The sequence below is a fragment of the Colletotrichum phormii genome, assembly GCF_030913505.1.
Source record: "Colletotrichum phormii strain CBS 102054 chromosome Unknown BDP81scaffold_29, whole genome shotgun sequence".
NCBI lineage: Eukaryota > Fungi > Ascomycota > Sordariomycetes > Glomerellales > Glomerellaceae > Colletotrichum > Colletotrichum phormii.
Window position 1 is genome coordinate 308,663 of NW_026851471.1, and position 21,686 is coordinate 330,348.

At 48.1% G+C, this 21,686-nt stretch overlaps 4 protein-coding genes and 1 pseudogene across 5 annotated transcripts; 3 read left to right on the forward strand and 2 right to left on the reverse strand.

Moving 5' to 3' along the window:
- Nucleotides 1-1,537: 1,537 nt before the first annotated feature.
- BDP81DRAFT_454526 (short-chain dehydrogenase) lies at nucleotides 1,538-2,626 on the forward strand (the record flags this gene model as incomplete). Its single annotated transcript, XM_060592959.1, has 2 exons — nucleotides 1,538-1,868; nucleotides 1,929-2,626. The coding sequence occupies 2 exons, from the start codon at nucleotides 1,538-1,540 to the stop codon at nucleotides 2,624-2,626; spliced, it is 1,029 nt and encodes a 342-aa protein (XP_060439413.1).
- Nucleotides 2,627-2,922: 296 nt separating this feature from the next.
- BDP81DRAFT_454527 (heterokaryon incompatibility protein) lies at nucleotides 2,923-5,076 on the reverse strand (the record flags this gene model as incomplete). Its single annotated transcript, XM_060592960.1, has 1 exon — nucleotides 2,923-5,076. The coding sequence occupies one exon, from the start codon at nucleotides 5,074-5,076 to the stop codon at nucleotides 2,923-2,925; it is 2,154 nt and encodes a 717-aa protein (XP_060439414.1).
- A 3,832-nt stretch (nucleotides 5,077-8,908) lies between these two features.
- Nucleotides 8,909-10,260, reverse strand: BDP81DRAFT_332174 (uncharacterized protein; the record flags this gene model as incomplete). The annotated part of the gene is made up of 4 exons (XM_060585571.1): nucleotides 8,909-9,294; nucleotides 9,351-9,421; nucleotides 9,493-9,995; nucleotides 10,081-10,260. 4 exons carry the CDS (start codon nucleotides 10,258-10,260, stop codon nucleotides 8,909-8,911), a joined length of 1,140 nt encoding a protein of 379 aa, XP_060439415.1.
- A 1,196-nt stretch (nucleotides 10,261-11,456) lies between these two features.
- Nucleotides 11,457-12,415, forward strand: BDP81DRAFT_399432 (short-chain dehydrogenase; the record flags this gene model as incomplete). The annotated part of the gene is made up of 2 exons (XM_060588574.1): nucleotides 11,457-11,550; nucleotides 11,616-12,415. The coding sequence occupies 2 exons, from the start codon at nucleotides 11,457-11,459 to the stop codon at nucleotides 12,413-12,415; spliced, it is 894 nt and encodes a 297-aa protein (XP_060439416.1).
- A 6,465-nt stretch (nucleotides 12,416-18,880) lies between these two features.
- BDP81DRAFT_t335 lies at nucleotides 18,881-18,958 on the forward strand (annotated as a pseudogene). The gene has a single exon. The product of its transcript is annotated as a tRNA-OTHER (tRNA).
- Nucleotides 18,959-21,686: the final 2,728 nt, after the last annotated feature.

The following is a 21,686-nucleotide window of genomic DNA, read 5'->3' on the forward strand; positions in this document are numbered from 1 at the left end:
TCCCGGATAGGGGCTAGTTAGAGGTAGTAAGGAGTCCAAGCAACAAAGGAGCAGCTCAGATATATATACAGCGCAGGGAGTACACGTCGAGGGAGGAGCAGATTTCAGTAATTCATCATTCTACCCCTAACTGCAGTTGGCCTCTGAGAGCTTCCACCCTGCGTCAACAACCCCAACTTGACACCAACTGGCAGTGTCTACTCACCAGACACGGGGAATAACAGATGCCACAGGCGAGATAAGCAATCTAGAATTCTCGTCCAAAATTAGCCATGTTCTCAAAGTGACGTCAGGTTTTAGTGCGAGGTTATCTTCAGCCCTGTGGGTATCCACCGAGACGGGCCGGGAGTCAGGTCCACCTTTACGGAGATCAACTCCGCCCGGAGGTCTCTCCGGTGAGGCATTGAGCTGCAGTCCGTGCCTATCCTGACAGGCGACTCAAAGAAACATGACCTCATGTCTAGAAAGCCCATTTTCAGCCAAGTCATGCACTCAACTTTGGGGGCAAGCTGCATGATGTGATGATACAAGCAAACCGGCCAAGATCCGGTGGGCCCATGTCTCTTAAAGCAGGAAATGAAGGACGACAGATCGCCAATCAGCAATCATAGCACCTAGGAACCAAATCAGGAAGTGGATCCGATTCGCCGGACCAGATATCTCACCATGAGGGAATCCCACACTCAATGACCAACAAGTGAGAGCCTAAGACTCGAGACCCCAGGAACTAGCTGGGCTAAGCGATGGCGAAATCAACTAATTTACATGCACTTAGGTGGTTGACTGCCAAGTTACCAACACTGCCATGTTTCACAACAAAGCAGTGATCGACGGATCACGCCCCTTGCTCGGTTTACCTATCAAACAGGGGGTTTTGGCTTGGTACATCTAACTTCCTTGTTTGTCAGCCGCGTCATCCGGGTCGATGCATCGACCTGTGGCTGAAGAGGACTCATGGGTTCCTACGTCGTTGCGTGGCTCATCCGGGATCTTTGACGGCACAACTATCCCGTGCCCATCCGTGATTTCCATCAGCTTACCAGCATTCCGAAGCAGCTGCTCCTTTCTTCTTTCGAACCCCACTTGACGCCCACCTGATCTCGGGGGCGCGACTAGTTGCAAAATCTCCCGTCAGGAAGCAAGATACCACTCCCGTTCCTAAGATTGATAGGTTTCATTATTCGGAATGACGACAGCGAGACGTCAGTACCAAAGCGATGTCAATTTATGGGAATTCTAGTGTTCAATATGCGGTTTCTCCCCTTGCCATCTTTTGTCCTCGTTCGTCATTTTCACCATGTGGCGGCTGCAGGGACCCACAGGCCCATGTTGTTGGGACTGACGTCGCATTTTAAAATGCGATGTCAGTCAAACGCAAGAATCGATGAAGCTTCCAATGCCTCTTTGATTCCAGGAACTTTCCTACACAACACCGATACAAAGCTCAAATCAAGCCGTAGCTATAGATTTGCAGTTATTACTTAGTACGCAAATCAAGCTCAAACATCTCTAGACCGTATCACACACCTAGCACGCCATGTCATTAGCTGGCAAAGCCCTCAAAAGCACTTTGCGCTTTCGGGCGGAAAAGGGTCTCATCAATTCTGCCCCGAAAAGAACCATCGGATCATCCCCACCACTATACTACGCTGCGTTCCACAACATACCGCAATTGAGCAATGCGCAGTCAGTCAGTCCTGATCCTACGAAGGACCATGCCTTCGACACACGCCCGCATATGAAACACAATTATGGCCGCAGCCAATTCGCCGACTTCAACCTGAAGAGGGGAGCTTTCATTGTAACCGGAGGGGCTCAAGGCCTAGGCTTGAGCCTAGCAGAGGCTCTTTGCGAAGCAGGGGGCAGGGGTATGTCTTCGTGCCGTCTGAATTGCAGGTCTCTATTTGATACTGACTGAGTGATACTAGTGTACTGCCTTGACCGGCAAGAGAAGCCTCACGAAGATTATGCAGAGGCACTGGCCCGTGTGGTCCCAGAGTGGGGAGGTTCCCTTCAGTACAGGCAAGCAGATGTGGTCGATACCAAGGCACTAGACGAGATCATCTCTGGGATCGCCGATGAGAACCAAGGACTTCACGGGCTCATCGCCGCAGCTGGCATCCAGCAGATAACGCCATCCACGGAGTACACCGCAGAAGACGTCGAGAAGATGCTTGCGGTGAACTACACCGGCGTATTCATGAGCGCTACTTCAGTGGCACGCCAGATGATCAGGTACAAGTCTCGCGGCAGCATCTGTATGATCGCCAGCATGTCTGGACTTATCGCGAATCACGGCTTACTCTCACCCGTCTACAACTCCTCCAAGGCCGCCCTGATTCAACTGGCACGCAACCTAGCCATGGAGTGGAGTCCCATCACCAAAGAGGGCACTGGTGGCATTCGTGTCAATTGCATCAGTCCGGGGCACATCCTGACGCCGATGGTGCGGAAGAATTTCGAAGAAGTTCCAGGTCTGAAAGAAGAGTGGGAAAGCTTGAACATGTTTGGTCGCCTAGCGGATACGACGGAATTCAAGGGCGCGGCACTCTTTCTCATGAGCAACGCAAGCTCTTTCATGACGGGAAGCAACATGATCATTGATGGAGGACACACCGCTTGGTAGAGAGAGAAAGATCAAGTCTCGTCAGATGGTGTCAGAAGTCGAAATATTCAGTTGTAATATCTCTCTCCTAAGCGGAGCGAATAGTAACTATACTTTATCTAATCAAGCATCTGAATCGAAGCAAGGCAGCAGCGCTGGGCTTCATTCAAAAATGAGCACATCCAACCTGTCGTGTTGAACATGATATGATGATATAAACATCCGAAGAACCTTTCATCGGGTCAAACCCGCGTCTTAATGCTTTCGAGATTCTGATTCTTTGGTTTGTGGTCTTGGCGAGCTTCTTTTGATCTTGCTCAGACGAGAGAAACTGCCCGGCAACGTGACATGAACTCGTCAGTCATCAACTCTCCGTACATGATCCCATGGATGTATGCCTCTCCAATTAGAACGTATTTTCCGCCATTTCTACTCGCAACGTTGTCATCGTAGCTTGCGGTGGCGGAGGTCTTCCTCAGCAATAGCGGCATGCGACTTCCACGAATAAGCCAGACTTCATCTTCAGCCTTGGACGCCGCCGTTCCAAGCCCGTGATAGCCCTTGTCTGTCTCCAACAACTGTCTTCCAGAAGCCATGAAATGTGCCATCTTTGAGATGGGGTCCTTCTTCAAGGTTCCTGACAATGAGTCTGCTGGAATGGCCGCGTCAGAATGTTGGATGGACGTCGTTGCTGGCCCAGCGGTGCTTGGATCTTCTCCTTCACCCATGTTTCTGTTTTCATCGTAGGCTATGCACCTCTGTACCCACTCTCTTCGACTCTCTTGAGAGTCTTGAAGTAATTTGACGTCCGCAATTAGCGTTGCCACAGCTACATCCACGAGACTCTCCCCTGTCAATTCATAGATACCCTGCTGTCTTCTCATATCTCGTAGCCATGTTACGTTGCTGAAGACATTTTGCCTGTCGAAATTCGAACTTTCGGACTTTGAGACCGTGTCAATGAAGACTCCCTTCAGTATGAGATGATCATGACCTTGACTCCAGGCCTCATGTCTGCCCGATCCATCTGCAGTGCTGGTGGCATCAAAAGTTCTCGGGAAAAGACACTCTCTTGCCAGCTGCCTTAACCTTTGCAGAGAGGTAAAGTGTTCAGGCCCGTGAGATGAGAAGTCTGGAACCCACGACGGAAGGTTTGGGAGGCGACCTTCGGTGATGCCTGCTAGTCCCAGAATATCGAGATTGGATAAGTGCTGGATCAACCAACCCGTTACCTGGGTGTAAACGCTTTCGACGGAGATGTCGTAACTGGGTACTACTCCAACCTCATAATTGCGACCCAGAATGCGCTGTATGACTCCCAGCCCGCCATAAATGTGGTCTAGCGGATTCTCGAAGTTGTAGATCCTCAACCGGTGGAGAGTTTGAAGCACCTCGGCATGACGCATAGCTTCGTCTGTAGTAGCCCCCCAGCGCTGTTTCTGCCAACGAGCCATGCCGTTGCTGACTTTCTCGCGACGAAATGCCGAAAGAGAAGACTGTGTCGAGTTCCAAAGGCGATCGATGGTGCCAGGACGTTTCTTCCAATCCGGAAGGAGTTCGCCCAGTCTTTGTATGAGTTTCTCATCCCAACGCACCCGAAGAATGAAGGCAGACAGTTTGTTGATGTCGGACCAGGCGAATTGGACTCCGCCACACTGAAGCACTATATCTTGGGAGTGAGGTATCGCTGCTTCCTGTACAACCCATCCGCGCGTAAGCCATCGCTTCTTCAGGAAGAAGTCGAAGTACACTGGGTATGAACTTCGCCACTGATCGCAAAACTCCTTGCTGAGTAACTTGGATATCTCAGGATGGTCTAATTCCGGTCCAACTTGGTGTAGGAAGTCAACGGTGCTTCCTGCCCTGGCCAATTCCAATATCTTTGGTATAAAACATCTGACGACCCAATAGACTTCGTATGGGGGCTCAGTTGTACCGAGCCAGACAATTACACTTCTTGCAGACTCGTAAATTTGGCCCATGAGCTGGACTTGATGGCATCTCTCTTGGCTCTCTTGTTGGTCTATACAAATAGCATCGACCCAAAGATTGAAGCCGTTTTTAGGGTAGAGTAGCCGAGCCGATTGATTAGCTCTACGGGACTGACGTCCAAGCTCCGATGATTCCGCGAAGAAAGCAATGTCATTCTTGAACTGCCGCAGAAAGTCGAAAAGATTCTGGCCGACTCGAAGTCGTCCACCGTCGCATTCTAAATTAGTGAAATGTGTCTCTGCTCTCTTTGAAGCATCAGACCCCTCATCAAACTCTGAAGGCCCCCATGTGTACGAAAGTGCCCAGAATGGGGGCGCATCTTCAAGCTCGTAGGTCTCCAGCCGTACTAAGAAGCCTTGTGCGCAGGAATCATCCTGAATGATCTGCAGAAGGCGAATGGAACTTTCTGAAGGTAAGGCAGAGTATTCGTAGCGCGTCGACTCTTGGATTTCCCTCACTGCTTCTGCATCCATCGCCATTGTTGCTCAAGGTCATGAGGGCGGGGTAAAGAAAGGAGCGAGCCATGGTTGCGTCAAATTATCTGACAGGAAGAAGATGAATATTTGATTGGTTGACGGCTCTCCACATGATTCTTCCAGGGTCAAATCCGGGCTAAGAATAGCGCCCTAGCCAGCTCGACACTGGCGCACTAACAGAAACCACATGTACGTCAAGAATGTCAAAGTCATCATCATATTCTTCAACAGACTCTCCGATGACAGATGAATCAAGCGAGGTTCGATGTATTTACCCCGAGCTACCTTAGGACAGCTGCTTGGAGTACCTAAGAAACGCAGAGTGGAATGCACAGGGACGAAGTTCTCTCACGTTGCACCCTTACAGAGGAATATCGCGTCTTTGACGCCTATCAACCCATGGCGCGATACCTTCGGCGGTCATTCGGTGACAACGTAAAACGTCTCAGCCGCAGGGCTGGGAGATTAGTGACCTTTGATGGTACAGAATTTCTGCCACTTGCTTCTGAGTCTCCTAGGCCGAGTCAGGAGGCTGGGGGCCGAAATCATACAAGGCTGAGACCTTGTCTTTGGCCACTTCATGTGTAGAAGTGGGATGTGGGGAACGTGAGAGCCTAGAAGATGACAGAAACCCACGTCCTGCTTCTAGATTTCCAAGACAAGTGCGTTCTGATTCTCTGCCACGCAGGCAAAGTCTATGAACTTGAACGCACAAAGTAAAGGCTCCGTGGATTTCACTGCCAAGAAGTACTCGTGAGGTGGCTGGAGTTCTGATCTTCCGCAGGCTTTCGGATTCACGCCCTTGGCATTCCTGTCATGCCAAGCCTATGTCATCAGAAGCAGACGCGTATGAGAGAAGTGCTTGTACATACAACTCCAGAGTGGAAGAATTTCACAGAAGAACACCCCCAACTGCCACTTACATATCTTTCACAGTCTAGAGTACTGGCTGAGACTGATCCCACCCCCACATTCCCTTGTTCCGAGAGCCAGTCATACATACCAGATCTCCCTCTTTCTTTTCGAAAGATTGCAAAGTAGATAGCCTGCTTTCAAATTGTGAACACTAAGTGCAACGTTGAGCTACCATCCGTGCATCCTTTGCGTGGAGTAGGTATTCTGTCCAAGGCTGAGACTCAACGATGTCTCTGCCAGCTAATTGCCAGCACAATGCATCCTGAGTAGTCCAAGCTTGAACAGCCATTCTCTTTCATCTTCAAAATAGTTGAGACATGGGCTAGAAGCCATTTGTCAGATCATCACCGGCCTAGATCGAACCAAATTATTGCCATGCAAAATACCTAGGCGACTAATACACGTCGGAGGAAAACATATTTGAAGTCGAGCTTGACAAATGAAGAAACACCGGTATATGCAAAAGGCGGTAAAGGAACAGAACACTCTGTGGTGCGATAAAAAGACAAAGGAAAGTATTTACCTAGTAGTTCAGTACCACCTCAGAATTTCTGTCAGGCGACAGTTTGGCAGCCAGCAGTAATGTGCATATTGGTATATTCCTACTTAAGCGAGTGAGGTGTTGTTGTTGTTGACGTTGTTTTAACTTCAAACAAGAAACAGAACAAGGTTTCAAGGCCATAATGCCTATCCCTTATTGCAATAGGGAATCGAGCATGGGTTGAATGCATGACTCGAATATGCAATGTCCAGGTCTGACAATTTCTTGGAGATCCATCTCTACCTGAGTACATACATGTATCCCATCGAGTGCTGCTTGACGCCATTTTGCCAAGCCCCCAAATACCCACTATGTACCCATTATTACCCCGCATTTAAAGGGGTACTTGACGATACGTCACTTCTGCCTATGCTCTGTTACCTATTTGTTACGGCCAGCTAGTCGTAGGGGTAGTTTGCAGAAGTTGAGGCTGCGGAACTGGTAACAGTAATCGTAGTCGGGGATAGCTTCAGGGAAGCTATGTCTGTCAATCGTAAGGGTAGGTAAGGCTTCGGTGATCAATCGTAATCTTGTCAAGGTAGTAGCTGAAAGCGGATGTTAATCCTGATACGAAGTTAATTGCTGAAGAAGCTATGGAAAGTCTGTCCTAGAGCCCAGCTCGAGTCCATCCTTATATACAAGTCCGATCCTAACTGAACAGTGCTGTACAGTCCACTTTGTCTGGATATGTTGGATATGCCGAATATCCAACATATCCTTGACTCGGTTGGATATGTCGAATATCCAACATATCCTTGACTCGGTTGGATATGTCGCATATCCAACATATCCTTATCCCTTATCATATCTCTTATCATCACGTGACTTGTACCATAGTTCTTCCGTTCCTGGGGTTTCCCCAATGTTCCGTCCCGTCCTGCATATATGATGCGCCGTAGCCGCTAGGCGTCAGCGGGGCACGCCCTGGTCTTCATGTTGGGTCGTAACACTATTATCACCACTAACGTTAACGTTATGACTTACATTTTAATTAATGCTATAATGTCTTCTAATAATTATAATGCCTCGATTGCTTCTAATATTTTTATATATAGCTGTATAGTAATTGAGTTATACCCAGAAGACCTTATTGCTACCTATAATATAGACTATATAGCCGAGCGCTATCCCATCGGGTGCTGCTTGACCCCATTTTCGCCAAGGTGTTACAACCCAACATGCATAACAAGGCCAGGGGGCCCGCCCCACAGGCCTGCGGCGGCTATCTACCTGATATACGCAGAGAATCCGGGAACTCAGGTGACTCCTCATGTAACGGAAGAACTATGGAACAAGTCACGTGACGATAAGGAAAGTGAGCACACGATAAGGTGATCATCATCATCACCCAAAGTGAGCGCTCACCAGTATCCACTTAGTGATCACCAACGAACATGATGATCAGGCAACAAAGGATATGTTCAGGATCAGGACTTGTATATAGGATGGACTCGAGCCGGGCTCTAGGACAGACTTCCCATAGCTTCTTCAGCAATTAACTTCGTATCAGATCTTATGATCGCTTTCAGCTATCTTCCCTGAGAACCTCTTTGATAAGACTACGATTGATCACCGAAGCCTTCCCTTACCTTACGACTTACAGACATAGCTTCCCTGAAGCTATCCCCGACTAGGAATACTGTTACCAGTTCCGCAGCCTCAACTTTTGCAAACATACCTCACTACGACTAGCTGGCCGTAACAAAAGAGCTTAAGAGGATTCTAGGGACCATTTTACTAGTCCTAATCGACTCATAAGGGTCGATTTACCTAGTAACGGTAGTGAGTATATTGTAGTGGCAGTGGAAAGTAGTTAATTAATTGAGTGTACTTGGTGGTGGTGATCTGAGACCATTTTCGTTGGGGTGGGCCGAAAGTGGGTGGGTTGACTTAGAACGGGGGTCGTTTGGTGAGGGTAACCAACGGAACTTCGCTGGCTCTAGGCGAGGCAAGCGTGGGAGAGACATAGTAGTGGTAATTGAACAGTTGAAGTATGATTCGGAATACGTTCAGTGAACCACGGTCTGCAGGAGGATTGAGTGTTAAAATTGGATTTGTCAGTGATGAATGGACGTAGATAGTCAGCCTTGATGTGGGGGACAGGTGTCAGCTTCGTGTCTAAACGCAATTGAGATAAGCGAAGTTCAAGTTGCCATATCTTCCCCAAGTCTGACCGTTTGACACTAGTAAGGTAGGTTCCTCGGGATGTAGCCGAACAAAGCTTAGCGCTGACTTGAAGCAACATAATTAATTCATCTCTGGCTCGCCCGTTGTCTGTAGCCGTCATTCGAAAGCACATGCACTTTGCGTTCCATGTGTATGGGCATCCATCCGAACGCCACCATAGCGTGTAAGATTTTCCCTCTAACTACGTCGTAGCTAGTTCTTCCCGCGACCATTCTTCTGCCCTGGCAAGGACGATACGTCGAAGGTCATGTCCTTACGAATTCCTCGAACAGGCGCAGTGCTTCCTTTCTCCGAGACGCTGTCTTCATCAAGACGCGTCCAGTATCCCTGGCCTGCCTCGTCGTCCTCGTAGTTTGTCCCTTTACGGATCTTGCTCTTAGACATCACTCCCGAGCCGCCAATAGTAACGAGCCCGACTGAACCCGGGTGGAGGCCGTGGGAGGCATCGGTTTGACCCAAAGTTGTAGGTCGCGGTGAGCGACGGTGCATAAAGAATTGTCGTAAAGCGGGGAGGGAAGCGGCAATGAAACCAATGGCAGTCTCGACATTGGACCAGAGAGGGATGTTGGCGATGTGGACTGTTGAGTGATCCATGTCAGCAACTATTAATCAGTGAATAGGGAGAATACCATACAAGCAAGATCGTCGAGAGGACGGTTGTAGTGATCGATGTATGGAGTGCGTATCATGGTCGAGACTGAAGCACTGTGTCGTTCAAGAAGGTGAAATAAGCCAACCAGATCATCTCAGACAGAGGCACGCGACAGAGGACTTACAACGAGCCGAAGGAAAGAACAAAAGAGACCATAATCTTTGTCGAGAGTTTCATTTGCGTTTGCCAGAGAATGATAGCCGGGAGGACGGCACAGGCAAGGTCGGTAACAATGGTGCTGACAGTCGAAGTGTATGACAAGGCCAGCATTGAGCTGACTGGTGAGCACTCCCCACGACCCTCTAGTACGATGCTTGTATCCCAATTCGCCTCCACAGGTCGGCATAACAACAGGATGCCGACGAATGTCGTCAAAAAGGTGGCGACGGTAAGGCCCATCAAGACGTAGACGGCGATGCGCAGCGTTGGCATTGTAGTAGCGATCCGCAGTGTGGTGATGCAAATCGAAGTTTTGATCGTACACAAGACTGCCACATAAAGCATCATCCAGATCATCAAGTACTTCATCGATTCAACCAACATTACTGGGCTGAGGTCTGCGTTGCGCGTGCCTAGTCCGCTCAATGCGCCCATGCAGGCGAGGGCGACATCGACGAGGTAAACGACCTTAACGCCATGTTAGCCTAGGCTTAATAGAGAAGAGCAACTCTCTTCGGTTCGCCGCGAAGCGTTCTAAGAGGTTCCGGCTTACCAAACCACCGAGCATCAAGCCATCGTCCCAGCTGAACGTCTTTGCCCGCAGTCGAATGAACGTCCTCAGGCATACCACGATCAACGACACAACGCCGCCAACGATGGAGACCACAAATAGACTGAGACCAACGCCCTCGAGTTGATAGACAAATCGCCGATTAGAATCCTCCGTCGTCATGTTGACTCAAAACTATGTGGCAGTGCCTAACGGTCTTGACTACAAGTGATGTTGCGATGGGTTTGGCCGGAGACAGCGAGTCAACAAAACGAGTGACTGGAGATGAGGTGATTAAATGATCGTATAGTTGCCGACAAGGATGAGGCAAAACGAGGAGACGAACAACGTACTACACAGAAGTGAGCAAGAGTCGATTCTGGCTAAACCTATCGTTGACAGATATGCGGACACACCAGACAGGTTATATGGAAGCGGTCTTCGTCGCGAGTTACAAGCCAATGTCTTCCATCTCACGCCGATCACTAGCAGAAAAACTCCTGGCTGTTTTTTAATCGAGATGCTAGGCGTCGCTAAGATCCTTGAACCATCCCTGAGCAACCCTTGGAAAAGCTCCTACACGCAGGGAAGAATGCCTTTCGCTTCGACAGAGCCAGGGGGTATGCGTGTTGGATAACTTCGGGTAATACTCAGCACCACCATAGAATCCCAAAGAGGCGACTGAAAACGGAGTCGTGAGGCAATTCTTGGTGAAATGACCAGGTAACGTATGTTTGACCCGTTTGCCAGATTTCCGGCTCCGCTAGGTGGGACAGTCAAGGACATTATATGCCATGCCGTGGACTAAGGTACAGCACGTGTGCGGGTGAACTTTATGGCATGATATAGCTTTGACACCGAACTTTATCAAGAATAGAATGCAACTCAAAGATCAATTCTGCTGGTCTTGCCTAGTAATAGTACCTTTCGATCCCTGGATTGAAATTGCAACCGCCTACGGACTCATGTATCCACGAGTGAAGACGAGAACATCGATGGCTATGGCCTCGGCATTCGCTCTTTCTCGGTCCCACATCACCCGTCATCCAGGCCTTGAAGACTCAATGTCACCTCGACCAGTACTCTCATTGGATTTCAGCAGTGGAGAAAGTGGATGGTAAATTCGTTAACAAGCAGTCCCTACTTCTAGCGCTCGAAAGGGTCTAGGGCGTTTGCTGAAGATCCAGAAATGGCGAGAGAGGAGACCGTCTGACAGGTTGACAGGCACCACGTTGCTGCTGTCACATTTTCTCCTATTTTCCTTAATAACCATGCTCCCCAGACCCCATGATATGATTCGGTTGAAAATTGCCTGACAGTCGAACCCGGTGTGAACTCCCTTTAGCACAAACATCACATCGTGCTCTCCGTTAGACAAAATGACTAAATCACAGATCACCGTTCCCATTACCGAGGCTCCTCCGTACAAAGTTCACGAAGGCAAAACGGCCGTCATTACGGGCGGTGCAAGGAGTGAGCCTTCTTACCATTTCCTTCTGGCAGTTCTAGGAACACCTACGCTAACAAAAAGACCCAAGGTATTGGTGCTGCCATTGCTCAGAACCTCGCCTCCAAGGGCGCCAATGTCGTTCTCATCTACCTGACCGACTCTTCGGACGAGCCTGCCGCTGCTCTCGCCGAGCAGTTGTCAACAGCACACAACATCAAGGCTGTTCCTGTGCGTGCCGACTTCAGCACACCCGATGGTTGCTCCAAGATTGTCGATGTTGTAAAGAATGACATGCCGCCCAACGCAAAGACCGGCAAGCCGCAGGTCGACATACTCGTCAACTGCGCTGCTCTCTTCCACGCAATGCCCCTCGAGGCCGTCAACATCGAGGACTTCCACAAGGTCTACTCTATCAACGTCCTCGGCCCCATCCTGCTCACACAGGCAGTAAAGCCCCTTCTGCCTACCGACCGTTCGGGCCGCATCGTCAATGTGTCAAGCGTCGGTTCCAAGGTTGGCCTTGAGTACCTGACCCTGTACGGCGGCAGCAAGGGCGCCCTTGAGGCCATGACGCGCACATGGGCTCGCGAGCTCAAGGAGCACTGCACCGTCAACTCTTGCAACCCGAGCTCCACCATGACAGACATGCTCCGAGGTGCCTCTGAGGACGCGAAGCAGGCCATTTCGTCGTGGTACCCTCTTACACCGCTGTGCGGAATCCGAGAATGGGACTCGGATGAACAGAAGGAGATGGCTGAGAAGTATGGTGGACGTGCTGGCTACGCTGAGGAGATTGCTGGCATCGTTGGCATGATTTGCTCACCTGAGAGCGGATGGATGACGGGATGCCTGGTCAGTGCCAATGGAGGCCAGTGGATGGCTAGTTAAATATTCAGAATTGAAGCAAAATTTTCTCGTCAACTTTCAATGTTTAGTTCCAATAGAATACGACCTCTACCAGTTGACGCACAGTAGAGACCTGCCGCCCGCTGCCTCGCAGGCTCGCATCGCAGAATACTTCTTCACTCAGCCACGATGACCACCACGTAGGGACCCCACGCACGAAACCATCTCATGCAGGGGCTCTCCAAGCCCTGGCAACAATAAGCGATATCGTCTACGAGGAGGGTAAGAGGCTCATAGGTTGTTGATAAGAGAGAATCGGGGGCCGCTAGCAGTCGCTGGGGCTAACTCCAGGTTCAGAAACATTTTCAACGTGGCACCGTTGAGACCAACAATCAATAACTGAACGGCTCAAAGGCATTTCTGAGGAGCGAGCCAATCGACGACCAGGAAAATAGATTGTAAAAGTGGCAATTCTAATGTGGACGCAGGGCCGCAAATCACCTTCATTGAAATGGCCAGGCCCCTTGGCCGTTAGCGTCGTTACGGTCCCCAGGGATTGATCTTGGATTCGAGGTCAAGCAAGTCTATCCCAGTTGCTCTGTCCGAGGGATTCGTATTGATTTCTCGTACTTGAAGTACAAATGTTCTTTCTTTCCGTATTTGAGCATGTAGATTACTTGAACCTCCAACTGGAGACATTTTCTCTCCTCAACTAGTGCACAGCATAGACCATCGTTTAATAACGCACCAACGGGACAGTCCGGTGGGGCGGCATCTCAGACGCTCGTTTCGGGGATACGAAAGTATTCCCGCAACAATGTAACCTCGAATCCACCCATGCGCAAAGGAATCCTAGAATGTCATCCCACGACGCGTCAAATTGCTTCAGGCGGTCTCGAAGCTTCTCAGAACCGTGAGATATCTTGAGCAACGTGACTCCAGCTCCTGGGAAACCCTCAAGTATTACCTGCGTCAGAGGGCCGAGTCTGTTTAGGCTGAAAGACGATGGTCAGTGAGATGATCCTTGGACAAAGACGAGATAGATTCCTCAAATCTATATCAAGCAAGGCGCCTGAAGGAAATTGGGTAGCGTAATTCTCGGCTTCTCAGCTTGTCTTAGTTGTTGCGGAGCCTCACCTTTGACAAACATGAAGTTAAATAAGAAGTACTTCTTATTAAGGTAGTCAGCTGCGACTCGGCCAATCGCCTGTGGCACAATGATCACAAGGAGAGCCCCGAAAATATCAAGGTTGTCAGTAGTTTACATCTCCATCTATTATTCTAGGCTTCATGGTGATGGACGTGAATATCAGCGCTGAAACAGCCTTCTACTGCGAGACGGTTTCTCAGACCCCAACGAGTTTTTGCAATTAACAACATAACAACATGAAGCGTTCACAACTCCTCAAAAGAAGTGAATCATGATCACATTGAACTTGGCACTTGACGATCCCATGGGGGTCCGATAATAGTCCTCAGCCTCGTATTTAAGATCTTGCGGCGCAGAAAGTTGAACAGGGCATGCTGACCCTGGCAAGTTTATGCTTAGCATAAATGAATATCCGGTTTAAAGGGAAGAAGAGTTGAATAAATACATGAATGTTCTCAACTGATGTTCACAAAGCCGTGAAGCGTAGTTTTGTTTAATCCTTTTCGATTTAAGCTATCAACTGTGGCGTCAAAAGGGCCGGGGACGTTGCCAGTAGGCTAATACAAACCGTGAAGCCGGGCATTCGGGGAGATAGCGTTTCCTTATTTTTCGCTCGTGGTATACCTTATCTAGGTAGTGGGATGAAAGCTCGGAAACTTGGACGTACGCTGACTTCCCGTGGCTTATTGTCAAGATGTGATACCCATTAAGCCATCATCAAATAATGACACTGTTACGATATGCCGCGATCCGGAAGATACGCCTATACCTTCATCCTTTAGCGATGTCCTGCTTGTTTCTACACTCTTACAAGTTTAAGTCTAGCTACACATGATGCAAGTGATATACAAATTTGATAGCGGATGCGATATTAACGCCAGCTCCCGAAGGTCAACAACGTCGGAAAAACGGAATGGCAGCGCTATAGGTCAGATTCTCGGCCTAGTTCCGACGCATGATCCTACTATCTCGGGGTTATTGAATCCTATTAAGCTAAGCTTTCAATATCTCATAGAAATAAGCCCGGCGTCAAGCTTGCGAATGAGTTGAGGATAGTACTCGGGGTCAACCGACCCTATGGAAGCGCAATCTAGAAGCTCACCCACGTGGAGGCATATCTCTGAAGTATCTGAATTTTGGGAACAGTCAAAGCTACAATGTACCACAGCTAAGGGCAATGATCCATCGACTACGATATACGATCTGTCCGGCAGCCTGTAGAGTAGTTGAACTGTGGTGGCCAATCAGTTCAATCCTTAGCCCGTCCATCTACGGTTTCTTTTAGTCCAGCCTGATGCAATCGCGAACTTCGCGTTCGATTATTAGTCATACCAATTACCCGAAGATGTCACAGGCTTGCTCGCTACTACCACTGTCATGGGACCCTAGGCAGTCCTCTCCTATTTCGAGATTATCGCACGAAAATGGAACCTAAAGCCCTTCGTAATCAAATGCAAGTAAGCTAAGCGCTATGGTCTTGTGGTGTTGAGCCCTTGCTGCTCAGCTAGTAGCTGAAAGCCTTACAATATAGCAATTAAATGTATGATGTAAGTTACTCGGGAATCTATCGTCTGTGGCCTTTCCCCCATGTCTTTGCGGTAGATTGTCCGGCGAACCGGTGAGATAAAATAAGGTATGGCCACAAGGGAAAGCCTTCCCAATCATAATGCCACTCCTCCATGAAAATACTTGCACCCACTACCGGCGGCAAATGTGATCGGGGAACAGGATAACATGAAGTATACATTGCCACTTGTGACTTCACCTTCCTGAACGCGTTTTTAAAAGTGTACGAGACTTAGGCAAAATTACTAAGTATACATTAAATTGCTTTTACCACCTAATATATAAGAGAAAGATAAAGTAACTCTTAGGGTGTACTATTAGAGTATATATTCTTACTATGTATTAAGAGCCTAGCCCTCGTATAGCCACTGTTACGGCCTACCTAGTTAGGTACTAGCATGGCGTAGCTATATAATGCAGAACAAGGGACAATAATACCGGAGTCATCATTATCGAAGCTTTTGCTTTATGCCACAGTCAGTTACCTTGACCTGCTCGTAATATAATAATGACTCTACCGTACGTTAAGGGGTTATATGTGACATTTCCCTTAGTTTACTTTCTTGAGCACGGTCACGTGCCAGACGCGACCGTGTACCTTCCCTAGGGAGGGACAACAAGGACATTGCACGTTTAACTATACCTATCTTCTTCTTGCTTTGCTCTTCCGTATTGCTCTTCAATCATTTCACTTAATCGACCAACCCGCCCGAGCCGTGTAGTAACCCGGCTCGGCCACAGTCCTACCCCCTCTGTCAGAGACGGCTCTGTCAGAGAGACTGTGTCATTATAGGTTTAATTCCCGCACGTTGATAAGAGTAATTATTATACCTCTAATTACTATATAATATCTTAACTAACGTACATGCATAGCGAGTGGCCCACTTCCTCAGCGCTTATACCCAAACAAACAAATCAAATATGAGGTTCATATTTGATTGTTTGACAAATATTTGATAGATTTGACTGATTTCCTAATCGGGAAATGAATGAAGCTATCGCGAAAGTCCTCATAGTACTGACTTACAGACTTTACCTCGATCAGCTCTTCTAATTGAAAAATTGACCTCCTACTTCCACAGCACCGCCGCGAAGCCAGTTCTTGAGACATTGAACCTCTTCCAGCGTAGAGGACCTCATTAATAATCGCTATGAGGTTAAAGTCAACTTCGCGAGGCTGAATGTCCTCTCGCAGTCTGTCGCCATCGCAGGGATCGCAAAGATATCAAGCGCAAGCTTGCTCAACGTTGGATAGGTTAGCCGATGGTCAAGCCACCATTGGATTGGGTTGAGGACCGGCTGAGGGATAATCTGTGAGTAATATTGATCAAGATTAGGCGCAAGATTGATTGCTACCTCTGTCGTTCGAGATGTCAACCATTGCCGGTACTCCGAGTCTTCTACGACACTCTCTGGAATCGTGAGGGCAGCAAAAGTGGCTTGTGACTGTCGTGGCGAAGGAGGAGGACTTGAACGACGAGGAGGAGGAGGACTTGCTGTCTCGTCTGCATACCATCTTTGCCAGTAATCGTAGAGCCCTTTTTTCGCATCGAACAGCCAGTGGCTCTGCTCGGGCGTATCCCACCTCTTCTCCAGCCATCTTAATCCTTGCCCAGGGTGAAGAATGATTGCTGCGGCGTAAAGCGGAGAGTCGCCCAGCTTGGTATAATACTTATTGAGGACTTGCCAAGCATTGATGACTGACAGTCGGAAGTATCCTCGTGAGTCAAAATCACTGCTGAGAAGCAGCTCCGCCCGCTCCCTAGGCATGTACTCAGACTGAGCAAAATGAGGGATGCTGCTTAAAGTTGGAGGTTGAGAAAGAGGTTGGGATATAAATTGACGACGAGCTGACCGCCGACGAGGTAGTGTTACTTGCGTAAACTGCGATTGCGACGCTACGATCTGAGAAGCCGTGAGATCTATCTCTTCCTCAGAAGGTTCATCATACAACCTCTTCCACTCCTCGAGACGGTCAATGAGGTACTCGAGACCTGCCATCACTTCCCATAGACGGCCATGGCCGTCTCCTTTGCCCCAGCCCTGGCATCTCATCGTCTGGAGGTAAAGTGGCTCAAGCACCGCCTTCAGCTCGGCCAGCAGCTGCCAGTCGTCATCATCAAGAACGTCGTCAATGGGGATCCGTTGCTTTGGATCCTTTTGAGCTCGACTGGTTGCCGAGAAGGTGTGGATCTGCTTTCTCTTTTGCAAAGAGCGCTGTATCATGAGGTATGTCGAATTCCACCTTGTGTCGTTGTTGAGCGTCAGCATGAGCTCCTGCGACGACTCCTCGAAGAGAGTAAATGTGTCGTTCTCGTCGATCTCATTGCTGACCTCGAGGAAGGCCTCACATCGTTGAGGCGATGAGCGAATGAATTTGACGACGTTCCGAAGCTTACCAACAGGGCCCCTTGTGCGCCAGAGGTTGAGATCTTCTTGAAGTTGCCCAGTATTAATCAGTGTATCTGATTCTTGCTCGAATGCCTCTTTGTCATTGCCAAACAGAAAGGCCCTGCCGACGAGGCTAAGAATGTGACCGTAGCACCTAATCCTCCGGTCAAGAACATCTTCCTGGGTGTAGGCACGAGATAACATAGGATATAAGTGACCTAGGCAAGTGTCGTTGTTTGAGGCATTGTCGCAAACAATTGCTCCGACTTGGTCGCCCAATTCCCAGTCGTCTATTATGGATTTCATGGTCTGGGCAATGTTGGCCCCATCGTGAGCACCATACTGTCGTCGTAGAGCAATAAGGTATTGTGTTTGTTGCCCAGTATAGTTTAGAAAGTAAGTAAAGACGGCGATGATGGCATTCCGCATTGGCGAGGTCCATAGATCGAATGATAGGTGGACTTTCGTCATTAACCTCCGGATCTCTGCCCTGATTATATCTTTCTTCTTGACGAAGATCCTGTTCAGCTCCTTTCTCATACTTCCGTATGATAATGAGAGTTCGTTAGCAGTACCATAATCCAACTGATAGAGGAGGGCCCGGAGGTAAGGATCCTGGAAAGTTGTAAATGGGCTATTACTATTGACAATGTATCCGATTACCAATTCCTCAATTCTCGTTACCTGGCCCTTCGTGACAGCACCAGAGGTAAGTTTCCGTCTCTTCGGCGCAGAGTCGTACTCTGAGGATTCTGATGGATGTGGTGACTCGCTGGAGCTTGAATCCATTACTCGGTGCTTTGACCTTAAGTGAGTCGTCGCTGAGCTCGTAGCTATTGCTTTGAAGCAGGTAATAATGCCTATTTCGTCGCAGCGACGACAAAACCAGAAGACTTCGCCTCGAATGTTTCCATCGTAGATCTCTCGAGCGAAGACCCCCTCTAAGCGGATCCACGACTTCCTTGGCCTTGCGCCCTTCTGTGATATCAAATCGTCGTTAACGAAAGTCCTCCCTTTCCAGAAGGCTTTTGGAAGGGCGAGGAGGTTGTCGCGAGTGTCGAGGTCGGTCGATGATGCGAGACTGGCGTCGGTTGGGGCCTGTAGCTGCGAGGTAATCCGAAGTGGCTGCGGCGCGCCAAAGACCGTGCGACTCATTGCCAATCAATTAATTACGATATGGCGAATCGATTGATATATAATTTAATTGATTTTGACGATAATTGTGGTGGTCGCAAAGGGTTGGAAGTGGTAGTGCGTAACTTCATTGGTTTTGTTGATGTTGAGAAAAGGGGGCACCAGTTGACTAGCGGAGGTTTTTTTGATTCCTGGACATTGTAGGATGCCAAATCCAGCGCTCTATACTACTCAGGCATTTCTTGTTAACGTAACAAATACTAGCAATCCATATAGTTAAGTGGTATAATACCGAACTTACAATCGTAAGTGAGGAGTCGTGGGTTGGAATCCCGCTATGGGTATTCATGATGCCAATGACGAGCTTCTGTGGGGCGTGATTAGCAGCGTCGATTTTTGATTGGCCCGGCCCCGGATATTCCTTTTTCCGGGCGACCTCATATTTGATCAAATATATCAAATATAGGGCCTCACGATATTTGATTGTTTGACTCGCTGAAATTCCTATATTTGACTGTTTGTTTGACTTATTTGTTTGACTGATTTGAATGGGTATGTGCGCTGCACTTCCTCCCTCTTTCCACACTCTTCACCGTTACATCAACTTTCCTCCACGTACGACTATAAGTACTTCTTCAAATAAAAGTCATGTCATTCTTACACTTAAAGTAATTAAAAAAGACCCAAAACTATCCATACAAAAAACAGCCTCTATCTATAACGTCTTAAGAACAATACTTCGACACCGACGCGCTGGCTTACTACCTCGATACGAAACTCATACGAATTCAAAGAAGATAACTTCTTTAGAAGAAACCGTGATTCTTGAACGAATTATTAATCTGATTAATCGAGGATTTTTACCGCGACTTAACGACGTACGAGATATGGCTAATTACCTCCTTAACGAACGTAATGCAACGCATATTGGACCGTAATAAGTAGAGAACTTCGTACGACGCTAACTACAACTAAAGACGCATTTTCGATATAGAATTAACTACTAGAGGGCATTAGCTAAGGATCCTACAATTATATAAGCCTAGTTTACCCTTACACAAAACACAATTACAAAGTACGGAATACACAATAACAATATTTATAATTTTAATAAAACGGGCTTCTTAATAGAATTACTATTGCACACAAAGGTTATCTGTTACGGCCAGCTAGTCGTAGTGAGGTATGTTTACAGAAGTTGAGGCTGCGGAACTGGTAACAGTAATAATTGAATGTAATAATCAGATGTAATAATCAGATGATTATTACACTGGGTCGAATCGGTCTCAAGTAGGGAAGGCTTTGGTAATCAATCGTAGTCTTGTCAAAGAGGTTCTCAGGGAAGATAGCTGAAAGCGATCATAAGATCTGATACGAAGTTAATTGCTAAAGAGCTATGGAAAGTCTGTCCTAGAGTCCGGCTCGAGTCCATCCTATATATAAGTCCTGATTCTGAACATGTCCTTTGTGCTGGACAGTGTCTTTATTTAGATATGTTGGATCGCTGATATCCTGGTTATCCAAGGATCGCTTGAATAGCTCATATCCCACATATCCTTATCTCTTATCATCATGTGACTTGTACTATAGTTCTTTCGTTCCTGGGGTTTCTCTAATGTTCCGTTCTAGCCAGCATATATGGTGCGCTGTAGCCGCCGTGGCCCTGCGGGGCAGGCCCTGGACTTGGTCATGCATGTTGGGTCGTAACATAGGCGCTGCCTCCGTACATTATTATTAAGGGCAAATATCACCTCCTCTCGTAATATACTAAAAGCTAACTCCCCCCTAAATAGCACGTCCACCCTAGCGAAAAGAGATAGACTATAAATAAGATTAACATAGATTAGCTAACGTACCTGCATAGCGAGCGACGCATCATAGCGAGCGACGCACGTCCTCCCAATTCTACCCTCTTCATCTTTAGGTCACCTTTTCTCCACGTACGAACATGCAATCCTCCTCAATTGAAAGTCGAATTACCCTTGCCCTCCAAGCTATTGAAAAAGACCCGAAAATGTCTATACGAAGAGCTGCCTCTATCTATGAGGTCCCTGAATCAACCCTCCGCCACCGACGCGCTGGACGCGTCGCACGAGGTGAAACACGACCAAATTCGATGAAGATGACTATAACAGAAGAGGAGGTGATTCTTGAACGAGTTATTGACCTAATCGATCGAGGGTTCCCTCCGCGACAAGAAGACGTACGAGAAATGGCCGACCAACTCCTAAACGCACGCGATGGGACGCGTACTGGACCGCGATGGGCAGAGAACTTCGTACGACGCGTCCCTGAATTGAAAATGCGGTTTCAACGTCGAATCGACTATCGGAGGGCCTTAGCTGAGGATCCTACGATTATACAAGGCTGGTTTGCACTTGTGCGAAACACAATTGCAAAGTATGGGATACAGGATAACGATATCTATAATTTTGACGAGACTGGTTTCCTGATGGGAATGCTATCGCACGCAAAGGTTGTTACGACTTCTGACCGTAAGGGAAGGCCTCGTACGAAACAGCCTGGCAATCGAGAATGGGTTTCTGTCATTCAGGGTGTATGTGCGGATGGCTGGGCGCTGCCTCCGTACGTCATCGTAAAGGGCAAATATCACCTCCTCTCGTGGTATATTAATGGCCAATTTCCAGCCACATGGCGTATCCATCCAAGCGAAAATGGATGGACGACAAATGATATTGGCCTAGATTGGCTAAAGCACTTTAATCAGTGTACAAGGACTCGTACGAAGGGCTCTTATCGCCTCTTGATCCTTGATGGCCATAATAGCCATAAATCGACTGACTTTGACGAATACTGCAAGGAACAAAACATTATTGCTCTTTGTATGCCTCCCCATTCATCACACGAGCTTCAGCCTCTTGATGTTGGGTGCTTTAGCCCGTTAAAGTACTCGTACGGCAAGGAAATCGAGAAGATGATGCGGATACAGATTTCCCATATTACAAAGGATGACTTCTTTCCTGCCTTTAAAGTAGCATTCTTTACTTCCATGGGCGAAAATAACGTACGAGCTGGTTTTAGGCAGGCAGGCCTTGTACCTTTTAACCCTGA